Source organism: Mustela erminea, chromosome 7 (genome assembly GCF_009829155.1).
Source record: "Mustela erminea isolate mMusErm1 chromosome 7, mMusErm1.Pri, whole genome shotgun sequence".
Classification (NCBI taxonomy): domain Eukaryota; kingdom Metazoa; phylum Chordata; class Mammalia; order Carnivora; family Mustelidae; genus Mustela; species Mustela erminea.
The window spans coordinates 130566432-130588118 of NC_045620.1; the positions used below are offsets into that span (position 1 = coordinate 130566432).

At 39.6% G+C, this 21687-nt stretch overlaps 1 protein-coding gene across 3 annotated transcripts in view; it reads left to right on the forward strand.

The window, feature by feature from the left end:
* NBAS (NBAS subunit of NRZ tethering complex) overlaps nucleotides 1–21687 on the forward strand; it is a 327228-nt gene that overhangs the window by 161376 nt on the left and 144165 nt on the right. For all 3 annotated transcript variants that reach the window (XM_032353267.1, XM_032353268.1, XM_032353269.1), the window contains 4 exons: nucleotides 5135–5248; nucleotides 10934–11047; nucleotides 13370–13527; nucleotides 14264–14353. In XM_032353267.1, the coding sequence (XP_032209158.1) occupies nucleotides 5135–5248; nucleotides 10934–11047; nucleotides 13370–13527; nucleotides 14264–14353 (476 nt within the window). The remainder of the gene's footprint in view (nucleotides 1–5134; nucleotides 5249–10933; nucleotides 11048–13369; nucleotides 13528–14263; nucleotides 14354–21687) is intronic.

Consider the following 21687-nt stretch of genomic DNA (forward strand, 5'->3'; position numbering starts at 1 on the left):
AAACACATATTCAATCAAGAATTCAGTGGTGGGGGAGTCCAGAACACTATGAAGCTTGCCCTTCTTATATCTCTTCTAAGGCCAAGTCCTTATAGCTTTGACTCTGTGTATATGTGTGTATTTAGCTACTTATTTATTCCAGGTGGACTAATGTAATACCAAAAAACCTTTTCTTGCAGTCCCCCAAATGCTAAAGATTTAGTTCAATTGACTTGAAATAATAAATAAAACTTTAATTTTCTGTGGTGCCCAGTTAGCAGTATTTTTGCCGGCATTATTCGTACATCATCTGTTGGGTTTGAAAATCTGCAACCAACCTGCTACCGTGTGCTTACTTCTGAGAAATTTCCTGACTGAAGTGTGTGTTAAGAAAGACATTTGCTCTCATGTCTTGACAGCTTTCCAGTTTGATCTATTGATTTCCTATTTAAAATGAATGTCAGAAGACCTTCTAGATGGAAGATGGGATATTGCCTTTGTATCCTGTTTGTGTTTATGCTGCAGATACACTTTAGGTGTAAGCTGCTTTTGTACTTCTCGGGAATACTGGACAAAGTAACTTGATACTTGAACATTCATGGTCTGGGTATTTTTGTAGCACATGTTGTTCATTTTGTCACTTTGCTTTGTTTTAAGACCACCTTTGCTTACACTCCAGGAGTTGCTAGTAGTCACCAAGGGAGGGCTAGTGGTACTAGCTATATTATAATTAAGGAGTTAATAGAAAACAGGGAAAGAAATATGTAAAAATGGGTCCTTACGTTTGAGTCTCCTACAAAGTATTTGTGTGTGTGCACATGTGTGTGTTTTCCCCCATAATTTGGATGTTATGTTTTTTTTTTTTTTTTTTTAAAGATTATTTATTTATTTATTTGACAGAGAGAGAGATCACAGGTAGGAAGAGAGGCAGGCAGAGAGAGAGAGGAGGAAGCAGGCTCCCTGCTGAGCAGAGAGCCCGATGTGGAACTCGATCCCAGGACCCTGAGATCATGACCTGAGCCGAAGGCAGCGGCTTAACCCACTGAGCCACCCAGGCGCCCTGGATGTTATGTTTTGTGTAAATTATTCTTGCTGTTCACATGAGCAGATTTGAGATGTTTCAGTTGTCCGTCATGCTTTTTCTGTAGTAGGGTAAATCGTTTTTTAGTCGCCAAGCATTGTGGGTAAAGCCAGTCTGGAGCCACTTAGTGCTGTGTAACTGGACGGGTATCTGACCTTGCTTTCTGTGTAAGTTTCCTCATTTACAAAATGGGGATGCTAAGAAGCACCTTCTAGAATTGCTCAGAAGGGCTAAGGCCACGTGTGCACAGTGCCTGGGACTTCGTAAGAGCTCTAGTCATCAACTGTCATTTTTGTTTCTTCTCATGGAGGTCCGCATTTCTAACTGGTGGTAGAATTAGAGTCTCTTACCTGCTTTCTCATTCTTCCTCTGTTCTCCTCTTTCCATTTGCTTTCCTTCCATTTGGAATTAGCTTCTTCCCCTATCCCAGAAATCGAAATGATGAAGGGAATAAGGTACATTCTTGACTTGGAAGGACTGACCCTGAAGGCAAGACAGAGTCACACTGGTGTCATGTACGAGTTTGAATTCTGATTCAGCCACTTTGAGCTGTGTGACCTGTGGCCATCGTCATGTTTTTGAGCTTCACCTTCCTCAGATGGAGGTAATCATAAAAGATTCTCTAGCTGGACCTGAAAGTTGTATCTGAAACACTGAGCATTTTTGCACGAGAGGATTCCATACTTCATAAGCATTTCTGTGACTAGGTCAGTAGCAGTAGTAATAGCAATAACTAACATTGATCGAGTGATTTTTGTGTTCTAAATATATTTATAGGTTTTTTTTTTTTTTTTAAGATTTTATTTATGTGTCAGAGAGCACAAGCAGGCAGAGTAGCAGGCAGAGGCAGAGAGAGAAGCAGGCTCCCTGCTGGACAAGGAGTCCAATGAGGGACTCAATCCCAGGACCCTGGGATCATGACCTGAGCCGAAGGCAGTGGCTTAACCCACTGAGCCACCCAGGCGTCCCTATTTGTAGGTTTTTATTAATTCTCAAAAATACCTTATGAAGTAGTGGCTATTATTGTTTTCAACTTCCATATGATGAAATCAAAGTTCAGGGGGTTAAATAGCTTGCTTAGGATCACACAGACGTGGAGCTAGAATTCAAACCTGTGTTTGTAAATAGTAGACCATTCTCTACTGACGAAGTGGTTGTGAAACTAAGATTCAAGAAGGAAACTCAGGTGTTCTCACTCATCAGCTAAGTGACTTCTGGGTAGTGTCACCTGCACCTGCACAGTTCAGATTTGTACTTCAGCAGTGGCACACAGAGCTGCCCAGGTTGCTATGTCCCTTTGATGCCATTCACGAGTGACCGAATTTGGTATTTTGCGTCTGTAGTTTACTGGGCATGGTTCACTGTCTGTGTCTCGTAGAAGGTGTTGATGAGAGTGCAGGTGTGTAGCTCATCTGCTACACAGATTCTCCTTTATGTGTTTATGTGTGTGCATGTGTCTGTGTGCATTATAGTTTTTTTTTTTAAACACTGGATATATACTTATGACATCCGCAGGAAAATGAGAGACCTTCATACATGCATACATGTTTATCCCTATTATTAATTCCATTTGAAAAGGAATGTTAGGTGTAGAAGAAGACTCTTTCCTTCATAGAAATATAATAATATCTAAGGCTTGAATTTACCTAACTGAGAAATTACATTTTGAAATATAATTTAGCATGTCCTATGATAAGCAGTAAGAGAGAATTAGTATAGTGATTGTCCAGAGGCTCAAAAAATAGTAAATAAATAAATAAAGTAAAATGACTTTTGAAAATGACAGCTGCATTCTCGTAGAGTCCCACTCTCCAAATTTACTTGATGTATTTGAAATATTAGTAGTTATGCAAGAATCAGACAAAAAAAACTTGGAACTTCAGAGAAAATGAGGATCCGCTGCTATGTATGGCTTTAGTTTTCTACTTTGATTTTATGGAGCTAGAAAAAGAATGGTGACAGTAAGGAAATCCACTTACCAGATTTATTAAAACTACAGTTTCTCTAAGAGTACCAGCTCATCAAGTACAGCTGTAAAAGCATCTATGAAAACCTCAGATTTTTTTACATATGTGGAGTGAGATCTGTGGTGGGTGTTGTTTTGAAATAAAATTAGAAACATGTAGAAAGTACCTTTCTCACAGTAATTGAATCTAGAATATTGAAGTAGTAATACACATTTCCTTAAAATACATATAAGGAGAAGACCCCAAACAGTAGTGGATGTTGAAGGAAAAGTAAAAACCCAATTTTTTGATTGAGAAAAGTTACGGAAAAGTTTGAAGTGTATGGTATCAGTTAATTTTTGCTAGACTGTGCTATCACAGGTCTCTCAAAAGCCTCAATGACACGTGAGAGCAAGTTGATTTCTTGCTTACAGGCATTTCTGCCCCATTTCGTGGGAGATGGCATTCTCATGGGAGGGGCAAGGGTCAGTAGTGGGGTCCCATGGTGAGTCTCATGAAACATTGGCTGAGAGGTGGCTTATGTCGCTTCCACTCACATTTCATTGCCCAAGAAATCACACAGCCAAGCGTACCATTAGTCAGGTGGGTATTTGGGGTACAAATAATTACAGTGGATACTGGGAGTAATAATACAATCTAGCGAAGTTAGACTCAGATGTCCACATTGGCTGTGGTGATGGTGAAGTAAGTAATTGAAGTTTTTATCTACTTTATGTTTTATGGTAAAGGTGACAAAGGATGACTGTACTAGCAGATGTATAAATAGCCATTGTAAAGGAACCCAGTACACACTGAAGTATTTAGGAGTTAAAGGATAGGATATATGCAGCTTATTCTTGAATAGTTCAAAAAAAAACAGATTGTGTGTGTGTGTATGTGTATGAGTGTTTATATAAATGTATGGGGGGGCTCCTGTGTATGGTGGTACATGTGCATGTATACATGGAGCAAATTATTAACAGCTGATTATTCTTGACAAAGAGTTCTTTGTAGCATCTGGCAACCATTTTGTAAGTTTGAAATTAAATCATAATGAAAACTTAAATGAGCCCATTCCAAAGAAAAACTGCCAGCTCTCTCCTTTATCTCCCCAACACCTGGGCCCTCTACTGCCTTTAAGAAATTTTGGTGAGAACACAGAATGTGTGGGAGCTAGCCATGGATTTAGTAATGGACAAAGGAATGAAGGCTTAAAAAACATATAAGGAGGTGGGTTGAATTCTGGTTCCATCATTTTGTTCAGTGACCTTTCCACGCTTTTTTTTTCTGAAGATGATAGCACCTGCCTTGTCAAGTTCTGTCTTGTAGGATTAATACATGTAAATTACCTACAACAGTGCCTGGGATGTAGGTCGTATTCGTGTAATGTCAGCCGCTATCCTTAGAGTTGCTACTGTTGTATTTCTGGGGGCCCAGCCGCCTAGGTAGTGCCAGCCTTCTTAAATGTTGACAGCTCTCCCTTACATAACCATTCCTTCCTAGCATATGTAGAATAATCTTTACTGAAGTTTTCCCCCCCTCCCTTTAAGTGTCCTTAATTACCTCGTAGTGTGAACCGATATGATCGGACATGTTTTGTTTTCCTAATATCTGGCTCAAGCGAGAAGATCGGACCTGTTTGGGAAAGGGTAGTACATTGGAACAGTGAGCAGTTTGAAGATTCTTACCCTTTAAATGGGGGTGATGAAGTAGAGGTGGAAGATGCATGTTTGGAACATGGAATGGCTTTTGGGGTCGGGGGGCAAATTGAATGAGGGCTCTGGTGTAATAAGAACAAGTATATGAAGTTTTCAGAGCAAACACTGAGTTCCTTATAATTTTCCCTAAGACCCTACATGGCACTTGAAAAGGTGACAGTTTTCTTAGCTTCTAGATACCGATGCCTTTGCTGTTTCAGAAGGTTGGTGACAAAAGAGCCTAGCCTAGCTGTGTATTATTTATTCAGAAGCAACAATAACTTTAATATTTTAAAAATAATTGTATCTTTCTTAATTCTTTTTGATCTGGAGGCTAAGAGTTTACATCATGTTTGCTTACCTAAACTGGGACCGTCATGACATTCCTCGGTGATGTCCCTGGTTACAAGTATTTAGTCTTTCTCTTGCAGTGCGATTGTGCTCTGATCGGATCAGCCTCATCAAGGAGTGTCTCCAGCAGTCCCCCACATGCTACAAACAATCTGCCAAGCTTCTGGGCCTTGCTGAGTTGCTGAGGGTAGCAGGTAAGTTTTGCATGCTGAATTGCAGAGGAAGGTTTCCATGCCATCCTTGACATCATCCTGGGCAAAGGCCAGAATATGTGCTTGCCGCTGTCAGGATGCCACTCTTGACCAAGGATTTATCTTTTCTGCAAAGATCAGTGTGTTGGAGGAATGTGTCCCCATACCGAGCTGCTGGTCCCTCTGTCCTTTAAATGAGGACAGGCTCATTCAGGGTGCTAGGAGGTGGTTGTGAGGTCAGGAGTATAAGTTGGGATTAATATTTGTAATCAGAAAGCTTAAATATAGGGGCGCCTGGGTGTCTCACTGGGTTAAAGCCTCTGCCTTTGGCTGAGGTCATGATCTCAGGGTCCTCGGATTGAGCCCCTCATCAGGCTCTCTGCTTAGCAGGGAGCCTGCTTCCTCCTCTATCTCTGCCTGCCTCTCTGCCTACTTGTGATCTCTGTCTGTCAAATAAATAAATAACATCTTTAAAAAAAAAAAAAAAAGCTTAAATATAGACAAGTCAGCCCTACCACTCACTTTCAGTGTCCAGATTTGGAGTGATATTTTTTGAGTTTGTGCAATTTCTTAGAAGAACTTGTGCATTTACTATTTGGTGGGGTTTGCACATAGGTGATCATCTATTCATTCAATCATTCTATTCATCTATTAAAAGATAAGGATGATGGTATTTTTCTCATCTTACGAGGGGAATTGAGGATCAGAGAAGTCTTGCTTGGCAGGGTTAAATAGCAGACCCTGGCTCCCAAAGAAAGTCTGACTCTGCCTTTCATGCTTCTGTAACCGCACTCTTCTGCCGAGCAGAGTCTCTTAATCATTTTCTTTTGTATTTTTGACTTACAATTATCTCTACATGAACAGTTGCTGGCCAGGGGCGCCTGGGTGGCTCAGTTAGTTAATCATCTGCCTTCGGCTTAGGTCATGACCTCAGGGTCCTGGGATTGAACCCTGCGTTGGGCTTCCTGCTCAGTGGGGAGTCTGCTTCTCCCTCTGCCCACCCCGCTTGTGTTTCTCTCTCTCTCTCTCTGTCTCAAATAAATAAAACTTAAAAAAAAAAAAAAGAGAGAGAGAAACAACAAAGAGTTGTTAGACAAATATTTTATAAGCTGTGGTTTGAAGTTGGGCTCATCCAAACCATATATTGTAGACTCAAAAGTAAACAGGATTTCTGTTTATATTCTGAACTTTAAAGAAACATATATTTAGTGTACTAGGGGACATATATTAATTAATTCTTAAAATCTTAATATGGAGGACTCATTCTGAAGGTCTGTAGTTGTAGTCGATTTTCCTGAGTCACTTGTCCGGAAGCAGAGCATCAGCACCTTTACCCGTGGGTCTCTTGGCAGCTTTGGAACCCATCACCCATCCTGAGGCATCTTGGATGGCAGAGGAGAGGTTGGATTTGGTCAGAAGGCTGCTTCAGTCCTGACTACCCCATACACTTGCAAAGTGACTTTGGCTCCAGTTTCTGTCTCGGGAAAATGGGAATGATACTGCTGGCTTCACCCTTCATGTTTCCAAGGACCCCTGAATGAGTGAATGCTAGAAAAGCATCTTGTAAACTTTGAAGCAGTCTGATCATCACGGAAGACTTTCATAAGGAAATTTCTCAGAAACTAAGGAAGCAGCTCAGGGATGCTGTCAAGCATTTTTTATGTGCCTACAAAGACCGATTTCCATTTTTGTCCTTTGCCTTGTTGACATGGAAACAGGATCATCTGTGATCTTGGTAAATTGTAGGAATTTTTAATGGGATTAACAACCTTTCAGTCCCCCTCTCTGCTCTTTTTACATATTGGCTCTTTCATGATGTACAGCGGCCTCTCGTTAGCTACATTTTACTGATGAAGAAATGGAAGCAGAGACAGGCGAGGTAGTATCACTGTGCTGAGTAGTTGGGATATAAAGGTCTGGTGCGCCCAGCTTCTGTCCCCTGGGAATTCAGAATCTTTGAGGGCTGAGAAAGCAGATAATTACGTTGCAGCACGGGATGGGGTGTGTGCTTGGCTTCTGCATACAGATTTCATAGAGCTTGTAAGAAAGGCAATGCTAGTATTTTGCCTAGCGAGGAGGGTAATTAAGAAGGGGATCCCAATGCTCGTGATACTTATCCGAGTCTTGTAGGGCATTCTGATAATCTGCTGCTGCTTTATAAACCACTCCCAAGATTTCGTGACTTGAAAACAAAATCATTTAATTTTTATCTCTCTCAGTGCTTGGAGGTTGACTGGGCTCAGCCAGGCAATTCAGGATCTTTTATGAAATTGTACCCACGTAGTGTCTAGGGATGGATCTGCTCATCTCAAAGTTGCTTTATCCGTGACTGGCACCTGGTTTGGGAACACTAAAATAGCTGGGGATACAGTAGCCAGGGCTGAATCTCTTCTTTGTATGGTTTCTCCTTGTGGTCTTTCCATATGGTGGCTGCAGAGTACCACGATCCTTACATGGTGACTGACGGCTCCCAGAGTCCATGTTCTGAGAGAAACCAGCAAAAGCTTCTTGGGGTTTTCTGATCTGGCTTTGGAATTTGGGCAGTTTCATTGCCATCATGTCTTATTTATGAGGCAATCATATGGGCCCTTTCAAGTTTAAGGGAAGTATGCATGGGCTCTGCCTGAAGACTTGACTGGGCCTAGATGATCTGCTTCTGGGCTGGCTTACTCATTGGGTGGTTGGAGGAGACTCGGTGTTTTTTCCTGGCTGCTGGGAAGAGGCATCAGTTCCTTGCCACATGGAAGTCTCCACAGGGTTTCTTAATTGTTCTGTCTACCTGACACCTAATTGCCCCTCAAGCAGTTGATCCATGAGAGAGTGAGGAGGAAGTTGTAATGTCCTGTATGATCTAGTCTTGGAAGTCACACATCATCCTGTCCACCTTATTCTCTTAGAAGTAAATCACTAATCAGCCTCCATCAAGGGGAGGGGCAACTATCTCCATCTTTAGAAAGGAGTGGCAGAGAATTTATGGACATAGCTTAAGTTATATTTCATAAACTCAAAGCCTTGTTATGCCACCATTAATATTCCATTTTTCAGACTAAATACCTGAGTCATTTTCTTTAATAGATGTCTTGTCAGGCCATACTCTTGACTGTTAAGAATTCATTTTTCTTTGTCTCATTTGTAATATTTTTCTAGATCATTTTATAGATTATTTTTTGTTATGTTTTCCCATTTACTCAGCTGTTCAGTTTGGAACTTTCTAGAATTAAAAGCAGTTAAATATTTGAGCTTTGGAGTTCAGGGTGACTAACCCATCTTCCTATAAAAGTTTATATTAATAATAATAGTAATTCTCATTTTATGCTTTTATACTTACCTAAGTTTCATTTAAAAGTTTATATTAACAACAATAATCTCGTTTTATGCTTTTATACTTATCTGAGTTACTTCTTACTATGTCCCTTATAGCAGAGTTATGACACTTATTTAGAATGTGAGAAAATAGGAATAAATAAGTTAATTTATTGAAGATTCCATAGTTAAGAATTTTCTCACTTTGAATCTTTTATTCTTTTTTTTTTTTTTTTTTAAGATTTTATTTATTTGACAGAGAGAGATCACAAGTAGGTAGAGAGGCAGGCAGAGAGAGAGGAGAAAGCAGGCTCCTTCTGAGCAGAGAGCCCAATGCGGGGCTTGATCCCAGGACCCTGAGACCATGACCTGAACTGAAGGCAGAGGCTTAACCCACTGAGCCACCCAGGTGCCCCGAATCTTTCATTCTTTGTTTCCTCCTTTTTTTTTTTGGTTTTTGGATGGTGGTAATCAATGGACCCATTACTTAGAGTTAGCTGATTAAGAAATTTAATTATATCTGCAGAAATATCTTTGCAACCTAGTCAAGTGGTCTCATGGAAAAAAAAGAATCGCCCCTGGCCCTTTTTATTTTTGATTTAGATATTCTGAGTAAATTAAAACATTTCAAGAGTATTATCTAGGAAATAGGTTTTATATTAAGTGTGATATGTGCATTTATTATTGAGAAACTTTTTATGTATTCTATTTCCAGTGTTACAGAACATGGGTTTGTTATTCTAATAATATTATTATGAATCATAGTGTTTCTTCAATATTTAAAAAATCTTTTTCGATTAGTTGAGGCCAATATGTGGATTTCATTTAAACCTATGCAGTACAGGTTGGAGATTAATGGTGACATATTTTTAAACTGATTTCAGACCTTTCTGTGATATATTTTTTCTTCCAAACCACATTGTAACCTAAAAATGCAGGGGCCATTGGGTATTTTCTTTCTTTCTTTTTTTTTTTTTTTTTTTGAAATATTGAAAATAATTTTAAGGTTTCTTTACCTCATTAAAATATAAAACACGTTTTACTTTTTTTTTTTTAGTCTCAAGTATACACATTGTGTTTACGTTGTAACTTTGAATTATTTGTCTTATAGTTGAAAATCACATTTTTTTTTTAAGATTTTATTTATTTATTTATTTGACAGGCAGAGATCACAAGTAGGCAGAGAGGCAGGCTGAGAGAGAGAGAGAGAGGGAAGCAGGCTCCCCACTGAGCAGAGAGCCCGATATGGGGCTCGATCCCAGGACCCCAAGATCATGACCTGAGCCGAAGGCAGCGGCCCAACCCACTGAGCCACCCAGGCGCCCCTGAAAATCACATTCGGGATAGAATCTCTACTCATTTCACTGAGGAGATATATATATATATATGTATATATACATATATATATATATTTTTTTTTTTTTATTTTTTAAGATTTTATTTATTTGACACAGAGAGAGATCACAAGCAGACAGAGAGGCAGGCAGAGAGAGAGGGGAAAGCAGACTCCCCGCTGAGCAGAGAGCCCGATGCGGGGCTCGATCCTAGGACCCTGGGATCATCACCTAAGCTGAAGGCAGAGTCTTAACCCACTGCACCCAGGTGCCCCGAGGATATATTTTTTTGAGCCCCAGTTATGTGTGTGACTTGATGCCAGCCACTGGGAATTTAACAAGGATGGAATCCCTGTCTTCAGAGACCTTAAATTCTGATAGAAGATGTAGATTTTTAAAATGATAATCTCAATAAATGGTATTCATAGAATGAAAAGTAAAGGAATATGAAAGAGGGACTCTTTACCCACGTGTTTCTTGTGAAGAAATCTTACGTAGAGATGTCAGAGAAGGACATAACATCTAAGTTGAGGTCCAAGAGTCTTGAGAAAATTAAGATATTTGTATTAACGTAAACTGAATTTTGCTCTGTGTTCTTAGAGCCTAGATGCTTATGAGGATAAATAAAAGGTAGTACCATTAGAGAAGCTATAAAATTCTCTCCAGTTTACTGTGTAAGTCTCCCCACCTTGTTATTGTCATTTATTAATTATAATTAGAAACAGAACATTCAAAGGGCATAATGTAAAAGAGGAAATAACAAATACTTGCAAGTTCTTGTTGGGAGGAAAACTTTTCTCTACGCACTTAGGTTGGAATGGTTGGTCTGGGGCTGATACTAGTCATTGATCTCTTAGGAGACTGAAAGCTAATTCCAGGATTAATAAATAGATTGGAAGGTCAAAGTTGCTGTGACATTTGTCCTATAATCTTTTAAAAAATCAGTTCAAGCTCTACCGTTTATTTTTTAATTAATTAGAACACAATGTTAATGAGCTCTTTTATCAATTGATGCTGCCACAATCTTTAAGTGATTTGCATGTGTTTACAGGTGAAGACCCCGAAGAAAGGCGTGGACAGGTTCTGATCCTTCTAGTGGAGCAGGCACTTCGTTTCCATGACTACAAAGCAGCCAGTGTGCATTGTCAGGAGCTGATGGCCACAGGTGAAATAGACAAATTACTTAACACTTGGCTCAGGTCCTTTTTACATGATGAATAATGGAAAAGGTCTCTTCTGAAATCAATTGGCCTGATTGGGAAGCAGCTATATTTTCTTCAAAAGACATGAGAAACATTTTATGAGCCCTGATCAGTATGTATAACATGTGCTTATGTATTAATATAAGTACTTTAATGGGCTTGGAGTTACATTTTAGCTGAGATTTTGGTTGCTTTCTGTTGCCTAATAAAAATATGCTCATAATTTTAAGAACGCTTTTATGTAAAATATTTTAATGCCTTTTCATGTATTTGTTATATAAAAGAAAATTTAAACATTTTGAAGATCTATAATTCATGAGTAGTTAATATCTCTAGTCTTTGTTTTTAAAGGGATAGCATAGTGCTTTTCAAACTGATGTTGAGAAAATAGGAAGTAGTATGGGATCCTTAAATTTTCTATATGGAAATTCAAAGTCTGTTCTCTGGAAGATCTGATTTTTTTGTGGCATAATCTCACTACGAAAGAAGGTTTTCCCCAGTGGGGTTGGAAGTGATGTTGCCTTATCATAGACTCTCTACTAAATGATCTGCTTTCTCTGGCTGTGTCTGAGTATACGAAAGCCCAAGCAATCTTTTTACCTACTGTCTGTGCGCTTTCATGGCAAGCGGTTAAAAATGTCGTGCTTCACCTCATGATAAGTCACGGAGCTGTGCATTTAGGAGCATTGCACTTTTCGTATGTGTACTGTTAAAGAAAAATACTATTCTGATATTTCTTAAGAATGATAAGGAAGACTTTATTTAGGACTTTTGCAGTAGATGTTAAAAGTATTGCAGTAGGTGAGAGAGGTTGACTTAACTCCAAATACAGAAAAGACAGCTGGGGACTTAAAGCCAAGGAGCATAGGGAGGGGTCGGTGGATGTAAAACTCTGAGACATCAAGTTCAGTGGGATTCTTGCTAATCTGACTTAACAGGATTCTTGCTGAAGAAGATTGGGCTTGGATGATCAAATTCAAGGATGAGAGAGGAGGAATTGGATCAGATATCAATAGTCATCAGTTATCAAGGGTGGGAGATTCTCTCTAAATGGGCTTTGTAGGATTATCGCCAGTGCTGGACTATGCAGGTTCAGTCAGCGTGGGCCAAGGTGTGGGCCTAGTTGTGAAGAGGTTTCAAAGGAGCCTGAAATAATGTTTGGTCAAGGAGAGACTCTTTGTGAGTACATTTGTGAAAATGTTTAAAACTCTGGGGGAAAAAATGCTTTATAACCTCAGCATTAGAAAATCAGTTTCATAAAAGAGCTACATTCTGTAATACTATGTTAATAGTAACTAGTTAGTATTAATATTAGCTAATTATAATTATTTAATATTAACTAATAAGTACGTATTACTATTAACCAATATTGGGCTTGTAACATTAAATTCAGAGTAATTATGGTGTTTTTGAGAAAACAGTATATTGCTTTAAAATTATTTAGAGAGTTTTGTAAGAATTTTATTCCCATCAGTGTAATACCCAGATTTTTACTTAATACATTTAGAGAAATTATTCTGGACCAAGGCCTTTGCACTTAGAAAAAACAAACCCTTTCAAACTAGAACTTGGTACTTAAAAAAAAACAGACAAAACTCGAGAACTCTTTCAACTACAAATAAAAACATATTTTACAAATCTGGAGTATAAGTGTGTAGGACAAAGATCTCTGCTGGGAGCCAGGGCTGACTGTATGCTTTGCTGTGCCCTTGGATCTCTCTCTTCTGTAAAGTGAATGATTCTGTGTGGCTGCCTTTGGTAATTTTTCTTTTCTCACACTTCGTAGTTTACAGAGTGCTTTTAAATAGAAATGTTATTTAATCCTTCAACAACTCAAGGAGGAAAGCATTGTTATTGTCACTTTGTAGTAGTAGAAAAAGTGTGACACGTGGAACTCTCTCCAGCTCACACAAGTGCTTAGTAGCAGTGTTGGGCCATACGCTTGGGTCTTCCGAAGTCAGATATCCAGCTTTTTACTTAGCGTCAAAGCCAGGTCGATTATTTATAGTCATTGCTAGGTATTCTAAAATGAAGCAGCGTTTATCAGAAAAACTTGTCTGGGATATTGCTGAACTTTCTGGATAACAAACAAGTCTAATATTTCTTTCCTATTTTAGTTCCTTATGTATTTCTGGTTATGAAAATGTTATGTATCACTAATGACCACAATTGTGCTTTGGTGACACAAGACCTGAGCAGAAAGCCGTTGGATTTCTCCTCTCAGCTTAGAGACTTTTCTTGTATAAATCAATTTTTTTTTTTTTTTTTGCTTGCCAATTTTGCAGGTTATTCTAAGAGTTGGGATGTTTGTAGCCAGTTAGGACAATCCGAAAGTTACCAGGACTTGGCCACTTGTCAGGAGCTCATGGCTTTTGCTTTGACACATTGCCCTCCTAGCAGCATTGAACCTCTTTTGGCAGCTAGCAGCTCTCTCCAGAGAGAGGTAAGCGTTCCCGGTAAAGTAAATCTCGAACTGTATGAAATGTATTTTGTTGGGTGTGTGGATCTGAGATTTGTGATCATTTTTTAAAATAATAGAATTTTAATTTATGGAAGAAAAGTAGCTTATCACTTAGGTGAAAAGGATTTGAAGATAGTAGGATATAAAATAATATTTTTGGCTTATAGTAAGGAAGAAAGGGTCCAAGGCAAGTATGAGGAAAACAGGAAGTAATATTAAGAAGTAAATTATTGAATGTTAAGGGGGAGGTTAATGTTGAGAATAAAACATAAGAAATGGTCAGAGGAGTTCATAGGAGGAAATCATAGGACTTAAAACCAGTGGTGACAGCGTTCTTTAGAGGCCTTTTGGAAATGGCAGGGAAAAGACTTTTGGTTGGGGAGATGCTAAATTTCCTAAAATTCACAGGATAGATTTGCCTGAGGGTAGGTTAATGCTCTTGTTGAAAAAATATAGGAAGAGATCAATACAGGATATAAGACTATAGGAAGAGCTTCTGGAATTCTCATTTTTCATGTCTTTGTCATTCTATACATTGTATACCAGCTGGGCATGGTATTCAGAAAGTCCTGAAGTAAGCCTGTTCCCAAAAAACTGTTCATTATGAAATAGCAGATTTTTCCTTAAAAGAGTCATTTTTAAATTTCCAGTCTACACTGTGAAGTGCCATGAATTTCAAAACACAATTCCTTCATAGTAGGTCATATTCTCTTTCCAGATTCTTTGTCAAAAAGTGAATTTCCAGATCCACCCAGAAGGCGGGGAGAGTATCAGTGTCTCACCATTAACTGGTCGAGCGCAGCAGGAGGTGAGTTAGGGTGCGTGGGGGAGCAGATTGAAGCCAGCCGGGGTAGAGCAAGCTGGGCATCGCCTGGCCCTGTGGATGGGGTGCAGAGACCATTTTTCTTCCAAACTTTTTGTGTTTTGTCAGATGCAACATTCATACATTAAAAAAAAGTACACGAAAGTGTTCAACTCAGTAAATGAGCACAGAGACAGTATCGATGAAACCATCGGAGAAAGTGTATGGGCCGCCTTCCGCAGGGCCCCGCACACCGTCTCCCAGTTTCATTTCTGGCCCTTCTTTCTCCTTCCAGAGATCACGGCTGTCCTGACACCAGGTCTTTGTGGCCTTTGTTCTTGTTTTAAAGAAGTTTAATGCCCCTTCACACCTCTCCCCATGTGGTGGTTTAAGTTCATCCGTTTTTGTACGGGACAGAAGTAGCTGCCCCCCATATCCTTCGGGAGACTCGTCCACACTCTGACACATTTATCCTTGCTGCGGTGGAGGACTGCCCTGTGCGCCTCTCCCAGCGCGTTCCGGTGAGGACTGGCGTCGGGTTTGTTCCGTTTCGGTTAAAACTACAGCTGCGTCATCACGCACTGCACGTCACTGATGCTCCGGCCCTGCCTTGTCCTCGGCGTCTGCTTATCCGCCCCCCGCCCCCCCCCAGAGGTGGATGCTAGCACATCCCTAGTTGCAGCCTCGCTCAGGAACCCCAGATGATTTTCTGGAGTGGTTTTACCCATGGCATTTTCAACAACAGCACTGAGGATTGCCGTTTATTCCGAGTTAGCACTTCAACATTGTTAATTTTTTTAAAATGTTACCTGTTCTCTGAAGTATTCAGTGATACTTATTTATGATCTTGACTTGCATTTTTCCCATTGCTGATGAGACGGAATTAGCTCAGGAGAGATCCTCTTTTGTGAGGTACCTGTTGCATTCTCTTGCCCATTTTCTACAGGACATTTCACCTTTTCCCTCACCTCATTGACATGCGAATAATAGTCTGAACCACCAAAGTATGTACCTGTCTCAGAATAGTTCATCCTGGGAGACACACCCCCTGACACCTTTTGGTCATTGTTGGCTCTGTGACATTTCCCTCTTGACATAAAATTAGCATTTTCTTTTTTAGGTTGAAGAAAGTAGCCCAGTTTTTGATATTCTAATAAGGTCAATTAAGAGATGATAACCCTCTTTATAGATTGGTTTTCCACAGGATTCCTTTAAATGGTTAGCTTTGCTTTCAAAATGTGAAATGTCATTCATAATGGAAGATGTCTAATTGTGATGAGCGAGCTGCACCTAATCTTATTTATTTATTTATTTATTTAAATGGGCTGTATCCATTTTCCCAAACTGATATGTGGTTGCATACTACACAGTTACTTCTGGAAATCTGACACAAAGCTTCAGCTGTGGAGTCAGTTGATGGAGTGACTTAGTTTTTGTGCAGAATGGACTACGCTGTAATTCTTTCTTTTATGTTAAAATTCACTTTGACAAACATATTGAATATACCCTTGTAACCCTCATTCAGTGCTTAGTGATCTGAGGATCTCAGAGTCGTTTATAATGGGACCTTTCTGTCTGGGAGGAATTTTCTCCTGTTCTTCTGTGATGGTGACTTCGGGGTAGCACCGCCCCCAGTAGGTTTTCCCACAGTGAGGGAGACCTTCTGTCTCCCCACTGTTCAGTATCGCAGCCACTAATCACATGTGCTGTTGAGTACTGGAAATATGGCTAGAGCCCCTCAAGAATCAATTTTTAAACTTAATCTTAATTAAGTGAAATGGACATAGCCATGTGAGGCTCCTGGCTACCAGACGGCTACCACAGTTGCCGAAGATCAGACACAGAATGGAGCCTTGCCTCCTGCCATCAGCTGCACACAGTGACTGTGTCGTTGCATGCCCTCTGGATGGAAGCCCTCGTGTTTTTCTAGGGGCCTGGAGTGTTGGAGACATGTTTTGTCTTTGGCATGTCGTGACTTGTAGTCATGCTGATTACTCTTGATTTGTTTGTTTGTTTTCTTCACTGGATATGAAAACACATTAAGTTCTCCAGTGTTTTCTCTGTGGGATCCAAAGCAGTTCTTATACTGGCCAGCAGTCCCGAGATATTTGATATATTTGGAGGAAGGAAGTTGGCCAATTTTACTACCTTTCAAGGTCCAATTGAAGACCCATTTTCAATGGCACCTTCTTTATCCCAAGTTTTGTGTCTTTTGAGCCTTTCGTCCCACTCCACTGGTTCAGCCGCATCTTTCTTTCTTCTGTCTGTCTCTTTAGCCTCATCTTCTTTCATGCCTGGATTCCATTCCTACGAACATACTCTGGGTTCCAGTCCTACCGAACTCACCACCATTTTCCGCCTCTGTCACACCTTTGGTGTCATTTAATGCAAGTTTTCTGCCTCCCTCTGCTGCCCTTCTTGCCTTGTGCTCTGGTCGTCTTTCTTACCCGCGGATCCTGCCTGAAGTATCATTTCCTTTGGAAAGTTTTCCTTGAGTCCTCTAATTAATTCCTCCTTCTTTATCTCCCACATACTCTCACGGCATTGTGTCAGCTCTTGTGTGCTAACTGGAAGGACGTTGTTTATGTCTGTCTCTCTGGAGAGAGGTTGTTACATGTGAACACCTAGGAAATGTTTGCTAATGCTCACTTGGAAACTTCACTGCATAAAGATTAGTCTGTGGTAAAAATTAATTAGAAAATAGATTTTAGCATAAAAATAAAAGGGATTTCCCAATTAATTCACATATATGTGCTGTGGTACCTACTGAGATCCTATTATGTTTTGGCCCATGTAAGGGTTGTGTCATTTCTCTCTTCACCTTAGAATTGCAAAGTATTTCTGCTGAGATCAGCTCTGTAAGTTTATTCTGAATCCCCATCCTTCTTTATAAAATCCAGGAAAAGCCTTTGTGACTTTTGGGTTTCCTGCTTTCTCTTTCTACAATGAATTAGAAAGTGTCAACCTGGCCCTTTAATGGCTTCTTTGGAATGGGACATGCTGTGTCACTGCAAGTGGACGTGTATTTATTCATTAGTCTCCTTAGTAAATGAAGGAGACCACCAGTCGGCTTTAACGCGTTCTACTTAGCAAGGAAAAAGAATTCTTCCAAAGTATTCTTTTTTTTCCCCTTCTCCTTCTGCTTTTTTTTATTCCCCCCCACCGGTGGCTCCTTAAAAGCTTTTTTGTCTTTGTTTGTCCTTTTTCAGCAAGTTGTAAGAAATCTAGATCTCCTGAAATGCAAATTCAAACCCTCAATGAACATTTACAGCTTTGATTCTTAAAGCACATTTTGGAATATTATAGCTACTATTATTAGATTAAAATGCAGTGCTTAGCTGTAAGATGTTGCGTGTTACACATTAACAGTAGATATAATAAATGCATTAAATTATAACTGTAAATGAGAGCTGACGATATGTGTAAACTGCTTAATGCTCAAGACTTTCATTACTAGGTTGTGAAAATACTAATTTTTATTTATATATCCAGGCAAAGTAAAGGTGTAATTGCTCCACAGTAACATTTGCATTAGTTCAAGTGGAGCCTACAAGTTTGAAGATATTGGCTATTATCCGCGTGAACAAGATATTACTTTATAAATAGAACAGAATGCATATTTTGTGAATAACTACCAAAATTACAGTTTTCCAGTTTCTTATTAATGTTGGTTATTATGTTTTTTTATATGTAGCAATATTCCACCATTTAGAGTGTATTAACATTTGTTTAGCTAGTATTTGTTATATACCTTAGCCAATGATGTTTTCCCCCAGATAAATCTAATTAGATTTCGAAATGGATTATGTATAAGGTTCCCATTAAAAAATCATTTTCACTGTGGGAAAATTTGTTATGAACATTTTAAGTGGCTATATAGATTTATACAACTGGACTAATTAATGTTTAGAACTGGGGCATAGGCTAAGCATAGTGATTTTGGATTTATAAAAGGATTGTTTAGAAATATCTAGAAGTGAGCAAAAGGGCAGTTGTCCTTCAGTATCAGAGACAACCCTTTCTTTTTCCATTCGCCAGTTGATGCACATCAGCTTGGGTTGTTCCTACTTTTAGGCCATCGTGAATAATGGTGCTTTGAACATTGGTGCACACGTCTCTGTAGGGAAATGTGCTTTGATTTCTTGTGTATGTAGGTAGGCGTGGAACTGCTGATTGCATGTATATATTTGTTTAACACTTGAAGAAGTGGCCAAATATTTCCCAAAGGGGCTGCACCATTTTCCTTTCCCACCAGGAGGAGTTAATATTCCTGGGGCACCTGGGTGGCTCAGTGGGTTAAAGCCTCTGCCTTCGGCTCAGGTCATGATCCCAGGGTCCTGGGATCGAGCCCCGCATCGGGCTTTCTGCTCATCAGGGAACCTTCTTCCCTTCCTCTCTCTGTGCCTACTGCTCTGCCTACTTGTGATCTGTCAAGTGAATAAATAAAAAAATCTTAAAAAAAAAAAAAAGATTCCCGTGTCTCTGCATTCTCATGAACACTTATTACTTGGCTTTTCTCAAAAGCTAATCTCAGGGATGTATGTGATATCCCATTATCATTCTGGCATGCTTTTTCCAAATAACTAATGATAATGAACATCTTTTTATATGCTGCTGCTTATGGAGCTGTAAGAGTTTTGTTGTGGTGTTTTGTTTTTTAAATTCTGGTTATAAGTCCTTTCTCAAGTACATGATTTGAAAATATTTTTCTCTCCGTGTATGAATTGATTTTTTTTTAATTAATTTATTTATTTTATTTCCAGCATAACAGTATTCATTATTTTTGCACCACACCCCGTGCTCCATGCAATCCGTGCCCTCTATAATACCCACCACCTGGTACCCCAACCTCCCACCCCCCGTCCCTTCAAAACCCTCAGATTGTTTTTCAGAGTCCATAGTCTCTCACGGTTCACCTCCCCTTCCAATTTCCCCCAACTCCCTTCTCCACTCTAAGTCCCCATGTCCTCCATGCTATTTGTTATGCTCCACAAATAAGTGAAACCATATGATAATTGACTCTCTCTGCTTGACTTATTTCACTCAGCATAATCTCTTCCAGTCCCATCCATGTTGCTACAGAAGTTGGGTATTCATCCTTTCTGATGGAGGCATAATACTCTATCCCCAGGGGTACAGGTCTGTGAATCACCAGGTTTACACACTTCACAGCACTCACCAAAGCACATACCCTCCCCAATGTCCATAATCCCACCCCCTTCTCCCAAACCCCCTCCCCCCAGCAACCCTCAGTTTGTTTTGTGAGATTAAAAGTCACTTATGGTTTGTCTCCCTCCCAATCCCATCTTGTTTCATTTATTCTTCTCCTACCCACTTAAGCCCCCATGTTGCATCACCACTTCCTCATATCAAGGAGATCATATGATAGTTGTCTTTCTCTGCTTGACTTATTTTGCTAAGCATGATACGCTCTAGTTCCATCCATGTTGTCGCAAATGGCAAGATTTCATTTCTTTTGATGGCTGCATAGTATTCCATTGTGTATATATACCACATCTTCTTGATCCATTCATCTGTTGATGGACATCTAGGTTCTTTCCATAGTTTGGCTATTGTGGACATTGCTGCTATAAACATTCGGGTGCACGTGCCCCTTTGGATCACTACGTTTGTATCTTTAGGGTAAATACCCAATAGTGCAATTGCTGGGTCATAGGGCAGTTCTATTTTCAACATTTTGAGGAACCTCCATGCTGTTTTCCAGAGTGGCTGCACCAGCTTGCATTCCCACCAACAGTGTAGGAGGGTTCCCCTTTCTCCGCATCCTCGCCAGCATCTGTCATTTCCTGACTTGTTGATTTTAGCCATTCTGACTGGTGTGAGGTGATATCTCATTGTGGTTTTGATTTGTATTTCCCTGATGCCGAGTGATATGGAGCACTTTTTCATGTGTCTGTTGGCCATCTGGATGTCTTCTTTGCAGAAATGTCTGTTCATGTCCTCTGCCCATTTCTTGATTGGATTATTTGTTCTTTGGGTGTTGAGTTTGCTAAGTTCTTTATAGATTCTGGACACTAGTCCTTTATCTGATATGTCGTTTGCAAATATCTTCTCCCATTCTGTCAGTTGTCTTTTGATTTTGTTAACTGTTTCCTTTGCTGTGCAAAAGCTTTTGATCTTGATGAAATCCCAATAGTTCATTTTTGCCCTTGCTTCCCTTGCCTTTTGCGTTGTTCCTAGGAAGATGTTGCTGCGGTTGAGGTCAAAGAGGTTGCTGCCTGTGTTCTCCTCAAGGATTTTGATGGATTCCTTTCGCACATTGAGGTCCTTCATCCATTTTGAGTCTATTTTTGTGTGTGGTGTAAGGAAATGGTCCAATTTCATTTTTCTGCATGTGGCTGTCCAATTTTCCCAGCACCATTTATTGAAGAGGCTGTCTTTTTTCCATTGGACATTCTTTCCTGCTTTGTCGAAGATTAGTTGACCATAGAGTTGAGGGTCTATTTCTGGGCTCTCTATTCTGTTCCATTGATCTATGTGTCTGTTTTTGTGCCAGTACCATGCTGTCTTGATGACGACAGCTTTGTAATAGAGCTTGAAGTCCGGAATTGTGATGCCACCAACGTTGGCTTTCTTTTTTAATATCCCTTTGGCTATTCGAGGTCTTTTCTGGTTCCATATAAATTTTAGCATTATTTGTTCCATTTCTTTGAAAAAGATGGATGGTACTTTGATAGAAATTGCATTAAATGTGTAGATTGCTTTAGGTAGCATAGACATTTTCACAATATTTATTCTTCCAATCCAGGAGCATGGAACATTTTTCCATTTCTTTGTGTCTTCCTCAATTTCTTTCATGAGTACTTTATAGTTTTCTGAGTATAGATTCTGTGTCTCTTTGGTTAGGTTTATTCCTAGGTATCTTATGGTTTTGGGTGCAATTGTAAATGGGATTGACTCCTTAATTTCTCTTTCTTCTGTCTTGCTGTTGGTGTAGAGAAATGCAACTGATTTCTGTGCATTGATTTTATATCCTGACACTTTACTGAATTCCTGTATAAGTTCTAGCAGTTTTGGAGTGGAGTCTTTTGGGTTTTCCACATATAGTATCATATCATCTGCGAAGAGTGATAATTTGACTTCTTCTTTGCCGATTTGGATGCCTTTAATTTCCTTTTGTTGTCTGATTGCTGAGGCTAGGACCTCTAGTACTATGTTGAATAGCAGTGGTGATAATGGACATCCCTGCCGTGTTCCTGACCTTAGCGGAAAAGCTTTCAGTTTTTCTCCATTGAGAATGATATTTGCGGTGGGTTTTTCATAGATGGCTTTGATGATATTGAGGTAGGTGCCCTCTATCCCTACACTTTGAAGAGTTT